Source organism: Microcaecilia unicolor, chromosome 6 (assembly GCF_901765095.1).
Source record: "Microcaecilia unicolor chromosome 6, aMicUni1.1, whole genome shotgun sequence".
In the NCBI taxonomy this organism is placed as follows: domain Eukaryota; kingdom Metazoa; phylum Chordata; class Amphibia; order Gymnophiona; family Siphonopidae; genus Microcaecilia; species Microcaecilia unicolor.
Genome location: NC_044036.1, coordinates 96,985,506 through 96,999,780, shown reverse-complemented (window position 1 = coordinate 96,999,780; position 14,275 = coordinate 96,985,506). Strand labels below are relative to the sequence as shown.

Genomic DNA, 14,275 nt, shown 5'->3' with positions numbered 1-14,275 from the left:
GCCCAGGCCCCTGTGGCCCCACGCAGATACGCCCATGGTGTATAGCCTTGGTCTTCACTCCCATTTCTCAAGGCCCACCATCAAGTCAGGTTTTCAGGATATCACACATGAATATGCAAAAGCGAGATCTGCAAACAACGGAGGGAGGGTAGGCATGCAAACCTTTCTCATGCATATTCATTACTATCTTAAGGCCTTGGCAAGATTAAACCAGTCGGTGAAAGTTGATGAATTGCAAGATTTAACAACTAAAGAAGAGACTTAAAAAATGATGGAAGAAGTGTATAGACTCACATTGTACAGTCTTTTTGATTGAGAGAAGGACGGATCACCAAATACATCACTAAATGAACTGAAAAACTTTTATGTCAGATAAGTTTATTATCACCTATGAATACAAAGCAGGACTCTGATCATTGCAGCAGAATTTGAACTTTTTTCATTGTAGATCTTATACGTAATGCAGTTAAATATAGCATGAAATGACAATATGAATAAGACACTGTAAAATATGCTGTGATGGGAAAACAATAGAAGAGATGGTATTGGCAATTGGTAATTATGCAATGATGATGTATAAAATAAAAGAGTAGATCTGGGAGATCAGTCCATTTGATTGATTATGAAAGGCATAGTGAGTGATTGTTGCAGTTTGTAGTGTTTTAAATTTGTATAAAAAATAATAAAGAGGAGTAAGAATAAAAGTGATACATTGGAAAAAGCTTGTGGAATAGTTACTTAAGATAGAAATTACATCAGTGTAACTAGATAAAATTTTGATACTCATTTGATAATAGATGCATATTCATTAGGGATATCCTGAATACGTAATCCATTGGTGGCCTTGAGGAGAGTGAATACCACTGGTGTACAGGATTAGTGCTGCAAACCAGATCCATTCCTGATTTTCTAACTCATTTTATGTTTTATGTTTATTATCAAACTTGATATACTGCCATTTGAGTAATACAGCTCAAAGAGGTTTACAAATTATAATATATAAAAAGGAACACCAATCAGAATTAAAACAGGTAACTCAGTTACATATAATTTCTAATGTGAGTATAAAAATGACAGATTCACTGACATGCTACCCAAACAGGATGAGTGTTAGGGGGCTACCGATAGAGCTGTCTAAAGCTGAAAGAGATATAAGCCTGCTGGTGAGCTCTGGGATCCCATCCCAAATTTCTGCCCTGATCCTCAGCAGGGTTAACACTGGCCCTGTACCCATCATGTATAACAATTAACCCCTCATCCCCACCATTTCCCTATGAGAATCCTCCTCTTCCTGCTCCTAGGAGAAAGCTCTTGCAGCCAGACTGGTCCTATAGCAAATTGAAGACTTTGAAGGTTATGACACTTTTTAAAGGACCAACACAATGGTGCTGTAGTCTGGTTTCCAGATTACAAGGCTCCTTTTTGCATACGTGACTTCTGTAGGGATCCGGTTGGTTGCTATAACATATTTTAAATATAGTACACTTAAATGTTCTTCTGAGTCATTCAGAAGATACCAAACACCATGAGAAGTGAACTATTCATGATCTAACACAAACTGAGCCTTCTTTTAATTCTTAAAGAAGAAAAGGAAATACCCGCTCAGCCTAATGCTCTGAATGTCTCTTGCATATGCCAATACCAATGGCTATCAATTTAAACAGTATCAATATCTTTTAACGAGGGGGTTGTCTGTATCATTACAATATAGTACCCAACTCTATTAATACATATACATCTCTTTAGACCACTCCAACGGTATTCTTGTATAGGATCTATCAGATATTTCTAGCTCCACCATTCAGGCTAATGTGAGCCAGGCACTTTTATGGTGGGCCGATATTCCTCATCTGATCCTCATTTAATCCTACTCTTTTCCTTACTACTTTAATTAAATTTTTTAATTTACTTAGCTTTAAAATTGTAGTCAATGGTTTTGCATCTCTTCTTTTATTACTATTACGGAGACAATCAACCGACATGAACTCAAGTTTCGCAAGAATTGCTGTCTCAAGGCATGTCTCCTATAAAGATAAAAATATTCAATTAACTTTTATCTACTCCTACTTTATACTATACGATAGATTTATACAATAAAATACCTCATTTAAACCAGATAATGTCACCATGCTTTTTCCTCATTATATTCAACATGGCCGCGGCGTTTTCGCTATTTATATAGCGTATTACAATAGCTTCTTTACGTAGTGACGTTTATTACACCAATCCCAGAGCTACAGTTATTGCTCCTCCCCTTTATTCAAATCAACGACATCCATTCGATTTCTCGATTTAAACCATTTGGTTGTACAGAGTTTAAATTAAAAATCCATGATTGTTCTCTATAATTTAGAAGATCTTCTATGTTGCCACACTCCCACCCTACTTTAATATGGTCAATCACCCTCCATCTTATATCCGTGATTTTATGCTTATATTCAGTCCAATGTTGGACCAATGGGGCTTCCTCTTTATTAGTTTGAATCCGGGATTTATGTTCATTTAGACGAATTTTTATCTGTTGTTTACTTCTACCCACATATATCTTTTCGCATGGGCAGATTATCACATAAATCACCATAGTTGTTGAACAATTTGTCAAGGTATATGCCTTTACCACTCGCTTAGTTTGAGGGTCTATCCATTCCGGACCCGATATTGTTTGGTCACACCATTGGCATTTTCCACAGCACATATGTTGCGGATTGTCCATTTCATCCCTAATTGTTCTATCCTTTCTCTTAGACAATAATTCACCTAAGTTTTTTGATCTAGAGAAAGCTATTAAAGGTTTTTCTGGGAACATTCCGTCAATTTGCAATACATGCCAGTTGATCATAATGGACTGGAAGAGTCCATTATGATCAACTGGGTAGAAGTAAACGACAGATAAAAATTCGTCTAAATGAACATAAATCCCGGATTCAAACTAATAAAGAGGAAGCCCCATTGGTCCAACATTGGACTGAATATAAGCATAAAATCACAGATATAAGATGGAGGGTGATTGACCATATTAAAGTAGGGTGGGAGGGTGGCAACATAGAAGATCTTCTAAATTATAGAGAACAATCATGGATTTTTAATTTAAACTCTGTACAACCAAATGGTTTAAATCAAGAAATCGAATGGATGTCGTTGATTTGAATAAAGGGGAGGAGCAATAACTGTAGCTCTGGGATTGGTGTAATAAACGTCACTACGTAAAGAAGCTATGTAATACGCTATATAAATAGCGAAAACGCCGCTGGCCATGTGAATATAATGAGGAAAAAGCATGGTGACATTATCTGGTTTAAATGAGGTATTTTATTGTATAAATCTATCGTACAGTATAAAGTAGGAGTAGATAAAAGTTTAATTGAATATTTTTTATCTTTATAGGAGACATGCCTTGAGACAGCAATTCTTGCGAAACTTGAGTTCATGTCGGATGATTGTCTCCGTAATAGTAATAAAAGAAGAGATGTAAAAACATTGACTACAATTTTAAAGCTAAGTAAATTTGAAAATTTAATTAAAGTAGTAAGGAAAAGAGTAGGATTAAATGAGGATCAGATGAGGAATATCGGCCCACCATAAAAGTGCCTGGCTCACATTAGCCTGAATGGTGGAGCTAGAAATATCTGACAGACCCTATACAAGAATACCGTTGGAGTGGTCTAAAGAGATGTATAAATACCAATGGCTATGGCACCTTTTTGGGCCTGTGTTTAAGTACTGTAGATACTCGTTGTGGTACAAACCACAAAGTGATGCTAAGTATTTCCAGCATCTGGGACTGCCCTTAGTTGAAAAGTGTGTTGAAGCTGGCAGCAGCTGCTCATTAGAATAATATTCTCTTCCTGGTTTTGTCAGAGAGGTACCTGTGCAAGTGAGATCTACATAAGAGTGTCATTACATAAGCAAAGCTTATTGGTTGTCTCCACAGGATGAATATTTATACACACAAGACAGAGATTTCAGTTTATTAAACTAATAGGATGATCAATGCCTGCTCACAATGCAAGTGACTGTAGAGAAGATGGTTGGTAAAAGGAAAACCATCTATACAGTAGGCTGAGACAGTGACTCTAGATGCAGTCTCCATACTGGCTAACGTTTACTGGCCTACTGGACTGCTGTCATTAGTGCCTGGCTTTTTCTCTCATTCATGGGAACAAGTCCCATTCGCTCATCAGACAGTCAAAGAAACTCAAACAGCAAAAACTCTGAAAACATAGGCAATGTTCAACATGGTTTTTTTTCTGTAGAAAGAGAAACAGTCTGTTTTTATTTAGCTCGTTTTCAGAAGGGCAATTCAACAGGCATCTAAGCTATGACCCTGAATCACTGAAATTTGAAGACCTACAAAAAATTATGTTGCGGAGTGAAAGGCGTGCAGGACAGTGTCTACACTTCCGTAAACCACCCTGAATCTCTTATTTGCAGCATGCATCAAAACGCTGTGGGTTTAAATCTCTTTTTTGCCCAATATTCATAGTGATTTAAGTGGGCAAGAAAGGTATTACTGGCAGTACCGCTAGAGGTCACAGCCACCATTTTAATGATGCAGCTACTAGGGGCAGAAATGGGGGGGGGGGGGGGGTTTGCTCCTGTCCCTATCGCCCCCATCGGACCACCAGAGATCTAAGGTAGGCTGGGCGAGGGGGATCAGAAGGAGGGGTGCTGTTTTGGGAGTTGGAAGGAGGATCAGAGAGACTAAAGGACCATAACTGAGGGTTATGCGACTGCTGGCCAATATTCCGCTGGGGCACTGTTCTATGTGAGACCTGGCTGAATACTGACTGGGACCCACATAAGTTCCAGCAGCCAGTGCTGGTGTAATTAGTACCAGATATTCAGTGCCAGTGCCCAGACATGGCCCGGCATTAAATATCTGTCGCTGATCTAGTTGGCGATTGTCAGTGTTTAAAAAAATGCTGATCACCGTCAGCTGAATATCAATCTGTCTTATACTATGTCCTTTGTGCAGTTTAGGTCTTTTACAGAATTAAGACCCTAGTGATTACCAGCAGAAGAGAGAAAAGGAAGGAAGACAACCTGTGGTAAAAACTAACCTTGTTTGTTCATTTTGATGAAACCATCCTTCCCCAAGCACCTGTTTTATGTATTGCCTATAGGGCACTGTGAGCCATCATGTGCTGGGTAGTAGGATGACAACAAAACATTGTGACTAATTCCAACCTCCCCCTCCCCTAATTTTCAGCACAAATAATATATCATAAAAGAAACATAATTTAACTTTATGATCTTAATTTTCATTTTGACATTTCACTATCAAGGCTCACTTATACTTTGTAAGAGAACAGCCATGATTTAAAAAAAGAGAGATCTATTTTTGCTCCAATGCAATGGAAAAATGAAAAAATGGACTGACAGCAGAAACAAGGCCTTCAAAATAGGTCAGGGAAGGCCCTCCCATTCTTTTCACCATCATGTACACCTCAATAACAACTGCACAGTTTGACAAGATTTCATTGCTTGGATTTATTGCCAATGTGCTCCTATACTGCTGCAATCTGTTGCTCTCCAGGCCAGTTATGTTTTTCTTGTAGTTACATACTGCTGCAGCCTGGTAGAAATCTCCTTAGATTCTGTCACCTCCTCAGCTAGGCAGCCATCTTGGTCATGGAGTGTAGGGTCCGCTCCATACTTCAACAACATCTCCACAATATCCAAAAACTCACAGGCAGAGGCTGGGAAAAAAGAGAAACAAGAGAAGGGTTAGGTCAGGCTAAAAAAAAAAAAAAAGCTATATATATAAAAAAAGGCAAACCTCAGTCCCCACTGTATCTAACTCAACAAAAGAGTAAAACAAGAAAGCTTCCTTTCCCCTCAGGATCCTGTGACAAAAGAAAATCATCAGACCTTAAATTTCCTCCCCCAGTGCAGGATTGCATGGGCACATGAAGTCTTGAATATGTGAACCACAGGTGCTGTATTTTAAAATTTTCTAGAGCGTAATTCTCCAGATGCATACTTTTTCATGTTAATAGAGGTCAGAAATACCTTAGTCGACAGCATGAAATCTTAAGTGAGATTTGGAAGCTTGCTCCTGAATAAAACAATTGAACCAAAAATCACACTGAAGTCTGAAATTATGTTGTGCATTTAGGCCTCAATCCCTGCTCCATGCTATGGAGCCAAGAGGGAAAAATGTAAGCCTGGCCATTTTTATCATGTCAAATCTGGAACACCTGCTGCTGCATATGACTAGGCTAAAGAGAAAGCAAACTAAAGCATTCTTGGCCATGTGTTCCCAGCAAATGCTTGCTTGGTAGACAGAGGTCACTGATGGATGGATGGATGAGGGCCTGGAAAAACAAAAAGGAAAGCAAGACAATACATGTTGATGCTGCTGGTAACCGCCTTCAGTAATCAGTGCTGCCTTAGTAGAAAGCCTGAGAAATTCTCAGGAGACGTTAACACGTGCTGGATTTATGACTCCCCAGGAACCTCGATTTGTCAAGTGCCAAAGAGGCTGCCCTGATGATGGCACAGGTGAAAATGAATTTTCATTCAGCGCCACTCGTCTTCCAACTCTATTAATCCTCTGGAGTTTTATGATGGGCCTTTCATTTCTCCTCTCTTGCTCTAGCATCCACTCCTACTCCTCCTGCCAGCATAGAAATGGAACAGATGGTGTTCGGGAAGGGGGGCAGAGAAGACAAGAAACCTGCCCATTGCGGGAGTCACGTGACAGCATGTGAAACCAGTACCTTGATTTCCTTTGGGACAGAGAGAAGGGGAGTGAGTCATCCCTGGGGAGAGGGAGGTGGGAGGAGGACAAAGCTAACAGGTCATTTATAAGGAAGACAGTGCTCAGGCTTATCAACTCTTCAACAAGTCCTGAATTCATCATGAAATACTCTTCCAACCAGAAAACAATGCCAAGAGGCTGGAAGGAATGCAGCTGGGTAGGTTGGGAGCTGCCTTCATTCTTTTGTCTCCCATTCCAGTGAGTATAAAGGGCATGAATATAACCACTGATCAGCTTTGAACCCTGCTAACCAGCTAGTACATCCCAGTTTAATCTCCACAAACTTGTATTTACAGCCCATTTCAGAAGTGGGTTGTGTATTCAATGTAATTGGGAAAGCTATTGCCACAAGGACACCTGTCAGGCCAAAGAAAGACATACTGGTTTCCCTCCCTGATAACAAACTTTAACTATTTCTGATTTCAGAACTAGACACACTACACCACAGGGCATTACAGAAAAGAAATACCAGTCCTACATCTGAATTAAGTTAGCCTGCTGTCATACCAATGCCATTGTGAAACCAACAGTAGAGGCAAACTGTCACTTCAGCCATCATAAACCCCTCCAGCGGAAACCTACTCACTACTTTGTTCACATTTAAATGCCATGTTAAAGTCTCCTTCTCTCTCATAAGGATGATCTGACATTAATCTGAGGTCTGAAAAAACTAACAAGATGCCAGGGGGCATCATTTCAGGACCCACAGGAACACTGGTCCTCTGTAGCAGCAGGACATAAATGTTTGATGGTAGGAATATATAAGACACAATACAAAAATCTATATATTAAGTTCTGTGAAATGGAGATGAGGATGATGAAAAAGAAAAAGAGGGTGTTGTAATTGATTTATGTGTTAAATGACTTTTGCACTGTTGTGTAAAATGTGATTATTATGTATGTAGATGATGAAATCTGCCTAGAACACTGGTGATAGTGCGGAATAAATTTTTTTAAATAAATAAGGTTTAGTACTTCCCTCAAATCAACTAGTAGAGATGCATGAAGGTAAAAATACTAAACGTTCATGAACCAGTTCAATAACTTTGCAGGTTCATAAAAAATAGCCCAATGTGCATTGCTCTAATTGGTGAATACGCAGCAAATCTGCATCTTCTCTGCCTGGATTTTCCCCAGGTCCACTGGGGAAATATTAACAAATCTATCTAGAAGATCTAAGGAAAATTTAAAAAATATGGCAAGCATGAACCAGCTGAAATCCGCCTATTTTGAGTTTGACTTTGAACCTTTCCCACACTCATACCAGTTCCTTTATCTGGCCGTGTTTTTGCCTCCCTTTGAATTTGTTCTCTGCACCAGGACCAGTGTTTTTTCAGTTTTCAACTCTGAATTCTGACCTATCCCTAACACATCCTTCCTCCCATAAAATGTACTCCCCTTACCGTAGTGTAATGCAGTCTGTCCTTCACTGTCCTGCAAAACAAAGACATAACTTTCAGTTCATTGCTCATGACTTCCACTAAAGAATCTTGTTTCTTTTACTTGCATCATTACTCTGATAAGTGGATTGCTTGCTTTCTATGAGCCAAAACCAAATACAGTAACAAGTTTATATCAACTGATGTATGTGCCAATAAGGTCAACAAGTAAGTATGGAATGGAGGAGTGACTTAGAGGTTAGAGAAACAGGCTAAACATCAGTGTAGCCAGGGTTCAAATCCCACTTGTTATGGACTTGAGTAAGTCCTTCAGCCTCCAATACCTCCCTGTACAAACTTATCGCTTTAATTTCTAAACTCTGTTAGCATTAAGAAACATTATTTAACACAGGCCCCACTATTGTCAGTGCGGTCTATTAACTAAACTGTGTTAAGGTTTTACACATCATGAGTGCTAGCAGCCACAGTTAAGACACTCTACATACAAAAACTGCAAAATCTGTTGGAGGCATTTCCAGCATTTAAAAGTCAGCCATGCTACTAATGCAAAATATGGTTTACTGTAATAGTTAATTGTTCTGCATTATCTCCCACATTAGCAGTTAATGACACCCACTGTAACTGCAAGTTGCATGCCTTGCCCTTTGCCCACCTCCTCGGATTAATGGCTGCGTTAGGTGATGTTTACTATTAACTTGGAATGCTAGCTGTTTTTTTGAGCCCCATGTTAACAGCTATTATTTTATTTTAGTTATATTTGTACCCCGCGCTTTCCCACTCATGGCAGGCTCAATGCGGCTTACATATACAGGTACTTATTTGTACCTGAGGCAATGGAGGGTTAAGTGACTTGTCCAGAGTCACAAGGAGCTGTGCCTGAAGTGGGAATCGAACTCAGTTCCTCAGGACCAGAGTCCACCACCTTACCCACTAGGCCACTCCTCCTATCTATGATAGGGACACTTATGGGGTAAGTCTATAGGAAGTCACCTAGATTCAGACGGCAAGAACGTGCCTAAATGCTGGTATTGCAGTCATTTGCACATGTATGTGAATACATATGTGCAAGGATCAGCAGTTTCTGGCTGCGCACCATTCTGTAAGTACACACCAGTCTTCAAGTATATATCAACTGACATATATGGCAATAAGTTCAAGAAATAAGGATGGAGTGGAGGAGTGGCCTAATGGTGGGTTGTGAACCTGGGTTCAACTCCCACTGCTGCCTGATGGTTGGCAGTGGGTTGAGACCCTGGGGAACCAGGCTCAATTCCCTCTGCAGCTCTGTGTGACTCTGGGCAAGTCACTTAACCCTCCTTTGCCCCAGGTACAGTAAAGTACTACTTTGACTGTGAGCCCACTAGGGATAGACCCAGTACCTGTAAAATGAAAAACTGTAAACTGCTTAGGTCTAAGTGGTATATAAATATCAAATGAATGAATGAATAGGGCATATTTAGCAGATGGGTGGAGTTTGTGCAGGGCACAAAATTACTAGAATTTACACACGTTCTTTAATCAGCTCTGTGGCAAGATATACCACAAAGATCAAAACATGTGATACTCCCACATATATCCAGACATGTAATGAATGCCTTTTGTTATATCACTATCATGTATTCCATTACCATGTAACCCAAAATCCTTCTGTAACACCAAATGTCAATTCTCTTCTCATTTCCACTATCCATGGTGTATTGTAAGCCACATTGAGCCTGCAAAGAGGTGGGATAATGTGGGATACAAATGCAATAAACAAATAAGTGCTCACATCTAAAATTTAGGTGCATATTTGACCTGTTACACAAGAATTCTATAAAGAAAAGCAGGTGACTACCTTTATTTATAAAATCGGTTCCAAGGAGGCACCTAAAGAAGTATCCTTCCCATGCATAACTCACATAAGGCAGACTTGTAAATGAGGCCCTTAGACTGAGTTCCCTGAGTGGTCCTGGTCAGACTCCTCTTTCTCTTGAGAATCAGGAGATTGGGTCTGCACCAGCCTCAATCTAGTGGAACGACGTTCATGCTCTGAGGAGCGTCGAGGTGCATACCTTCTCTCAGAATCCGGGGAAGCTTCCTCCCTCGATGTCAGAGGGGGTACTGCCTGCTCAGGCTTCGACTCCAGCACCCTATGAGGTACTGGGTCAATGATCTGAGCACTGGCATTGGTGGAGCCTCGGAGATGGCCTGGGGCTGCTCCATTGAGGGTGGAAGCACCTCAATGCCAAAGTGGGAGTGCACTGCAGCAACTGCACCAGCTCTTCTTGCAGCATGATCCGGAAACGCTCATCGAGGGCGGCATCGGCAAAGGCACAGGAGCCAGGATGGAGGCAGTCTGCGAAGTTATTGGTGCCAAACTGATGGGGACCTGGCTGCTCAATGACTGGCGCATCAGCACCAAGATGGGGGAGTGCTCATTTCAATGCTGGAGCTTCTCGGGTATTGGCGAGCCCAATGCCCCTTGGCTCTCGGCACCGTGTGTTGAGAAGGATCGATGCTTATGCTTCTTGAGCTTCTCCCCAATGCATAAAGTCTCTATCCCCTGGTGCTGATGAAGATGCCACCGAATCCGAGCGTCTCCCCAGTGTCAGGTCCGATGCTGACCAGTCCTGGGGCCTGCTAACATCTCCCGGGGCAGGTAGAGACCCACTCAATGTCGGTGCACTCCCAGTGGTTATCAGTGTCAAAGCAGCCATGGAGGTCAATACTGCCAGTGCTGAAGACGATGGGCTGGCCTTTGAAGAGCAAAAAAGCTTCTCCTGTTGACCCAATCACACTCTCTGTGTCCTGGCCTGCATAGAAAGACCAAGATCACAGATTGAGGTGTCATGATTTAGCCCAAGGCACCCAATGCACCAGTTGTGCAGTCTGTGAGTGAAATAACGTGGCGACAGTTAGTGCACTGCTTAAAGCCACTGGGAGCCTTTTGGGATATCAAAAAAAGAATTTTAGCTAAATTAAGCTCCTCAGTCTTGAACAATTAAAAAATGGGAGCATTCAAATTGAAGTCAGGGACTCACAAAAAATAAAGGAAACCAAAAAAGCTGAAAAAACTGGAGAAAAATACAAGGAATGGAAAACAGAAGAAATAAATAAAAAAAGATGATTATCCACAAGGAAAGGCACTCCCGATAGTGAAAAAATACTTTGAAAATTTCAGCTTGAGGAGAAGATTACACAAACGTGTCCTCTCAGCTCTGCGGGAAAAAAAAGAGACTGAGGGACCTGCGTTCGAGCGTCAGGAGGAAAGGCACCAGTGTATGTGCAGTCGGACACTGCTAGAACTTTCTTTAGTACTAGTGATTCAGCGCTTGCACTGGGGCTCCATCAGATCACCCACATGTGGGAATAATGTGGCCTGCTTGTCCTCTGAGAACCAGGAAATACATTTTGGGCCTGACTCATCAAGGTATTTTCCCATAAAAGAATAAGAAAAAAAGTCTCAGTGAATCGGGCATGTTTGTGGCATTTACTGAGTTTTTCAGCTGATAATTGATGCCCTGTGGTTCCCCTTTCAGAAAATGCTACACTACCATTGTGATTATCCCCAACTGTGGGCCAAAGTATGAAGACCTAGATATATCCTTTTCCTGTTTCCTTCTCACCAACGAAATCGAGCTAAGTTTGAACATCATGGACTCATGGGTCAATGCATTTCAACTAAAACTCAACAAACAAAAAACACATTGTCTTGTCCTCTCATCCCAACACAACACGGACAACCCCACAAGCATGGTCCCCCCAGGTCACACCGTCCCTATTTCAGACAGCCTGAAAATTCTTGGCGTCATAATAGACCGCAATCTTACACTGCAAAATCCACCACAAAGAAAATGTTCCACTCAATGTGGAAGCTCAAACGCGTGAAACAATACTTCCCAGGGGATACCTTTCGCAACTTGATACAATCAATGGTAATAAGCCACCTAGACTACTGCAATGGAATCTATGCAGGATGCAAAGAACAAACCTTAAAGAAACTGCAGACTGCTCAAAACACAGCAGCCAGACTCATATTTGGAAAAATGCGATTCAAAAGTGCAAAACCCCTCTGCGATAAACTACACTGGCTCCCAATCAAAGAACGCATTGCCTTTAAAATCTGCACCATGGTCCACAAAATTCTCTATGGCGAAGCGCCCGGGTACGATCGACCTACCAACCAGAAACGCCTCCGATTCAACACGATCATATCTAAACCTACATTACCCAAGCTGTAAAGGTCTTAAATACAAATCTACCTATGCATCCAGCTTCTCCTACATGTGCACACAATTGTGGAACGCACTACCAAAAGCCTTAAAAGCAACCTACGACCATCTAAACTTCCGGAAAATACTAAAAACCACCCTGTTCAAAAAAGCATACCCTCCCGATCCAACCTAAAGGACTGACCTTGGCTACACAAGAAAACCAAAGCATGTATGAACCCAATGCTACCCTTCCACCTTACGACTATTACTGTGACTTTACCATTTAAATTACATCTTATCACAACATCACATTGTATGTGTTTACACCAGAAACGGCAAACGCCTTTCCGGTACTATGTAAGCCACATTGAGCCTGCAAATAGGTGCGAAAATGTGGGATACAAATATGTAACAAATAAATAAATAATGAATCAAGAAGTGCTGATGTCCTTCTCATAGGGAGGCACCAGAAAATCTGGAAACCATTTCATAAAAGCCTGTTAAAAGCAATGGGGTCAATATTCAAAGTGATTTAACAAGGCAGGAGAAGCTCCTGCACAATTATATCACACTCAGTGGGCCATCTGCTGATAATCAGTGGCGCTTAACCAGGCAGCACTGTTGAATATTGGTGAAGACTGCTATGGCTCTGTCTAGGCAGAACTGGGGCAGTCCAGGGGCGGAGTCGGGACAGAGCCATGAGATATGCAGGCACTGGTGATATTTAGTGTTGGTACTCGCATATCTAACTAGGCAAGTTGGACCGTGCAAAAGGCTGTCCTGACTTTGCCCAGTTAGGTCGGCAGCGACATCACTGAATATCAACCATACTCGCATACTTTCTGAGTGACTGCACTGACCCAGATATTTGATGCTGGAACCCAGGCATGGCCCAACATTGAATATTCCAGCTTAATTCAGCCCGTGGCACTCAGCAGCTTAAAAACCGTTGATTGCCATGGGCTGAATATTGGGCCAATATTTCCACACAGACACTTAGAAAATTGGCCATACTGCAGTACTGTCCAGTTGTGTACCTCAGTGCAACATGGGATCGGAAAGCCTGTAAAGAATTTCATTAGTCATTTTAGAGATATTTGCTTTGCAACTGGGATACTTGGCACTCTTAAACATCAGTCATATGTGTTGTTTCTCTAACGGCACATCAACTGGATGTCCTATTCTGAAGCAGTTTCATAACAGGCACCAGCTCTGGTTCAGGGCTCCTTTCCACATCCCAATGTATTTCGATCATATATGTGAGAGTCAGTAAAGCAGCACTCAAAGGCTTGACACATAGCTCATATCAGAAATGGAGCACAGACTAGAAGAAATAATCCATATAGTCATAGCTCTTTCTAACCTATCTGCAAACCGAATTATTTAAAAAGAATGATTTATTACTGCTGTTTGCTCATTCCTACTGAACCTCAGTGAAGAGCTGAGGTGCAATTTACACATTCCTCCCACTCCCACCAAGCAGCCAGGTCATTGTATAAGGTGACAAGCCCATCAAAATGACTTTAAGGAACATGCTGCCAAATGTACAGGATGGTCAAACTGAAAAATGTTATCGTAAATTACAAATTGTGTTATATGAAACAAGGAGGAAGATGTTTTAGAGCAGGTCTCTGCCCAGAACAGCCCTCTTTTCTCTTAGAATGCAAGGCACACCAGATTTCAAGAAGAGACACATTTTCTTTAATTAAATTTGTATTTCTCAGATATGCACTAGAAAGATCTTGTCCCAAACTCTGTTACATTATGTCTACTTTTTACTTGGCCGAGAGATGCATAAAGCAGACTCAGGCCTAAATAGTATGTAATGGTTTACTTCTTTTGCACAGGTCCTCTTTAAGCTGCATGCCCATATGGCACTTAGCTAAACCTCTGACACTGAGCTCTGACACTGAGCA

At 41.2% G+C, this 14,275-nt stretch overlaps 1 protein-coding gene across 2 annotated transcripts in view; it reads right to left on the bottom strand.

Annotated features, from left to right (window-relative positions):
• Positions 1-4,224: 4,224 nt before the first annotated feature.
• ACBD6 (acyl-CoA binding domain containing 6) overlaps positions 4,225-14,275 on the bottom strand; it is a 255,828-nt gene continuing 245,777 nt past the window's right edge. For both annotated transcript variants that reach the window (XM_030206058.1, XM_030206059.1), the window contains exons 7-8: positions 8,167-8,197; positions 4,225-5,699 (exon numbers count right to left, since the gene is read on the bottom strand). In XM_030206058.1, coding sequence (XP_030061918.1) covers positions 5,542-5,699; positions 8,167-8,197 — 189 coding nt within the window. In that variant the 3' untranslated portion in view covers positions 4,225-5,541. The remainder of the gene's footprint in view (positions 5,700-8,166; positions 8,198-14,275) is intronic.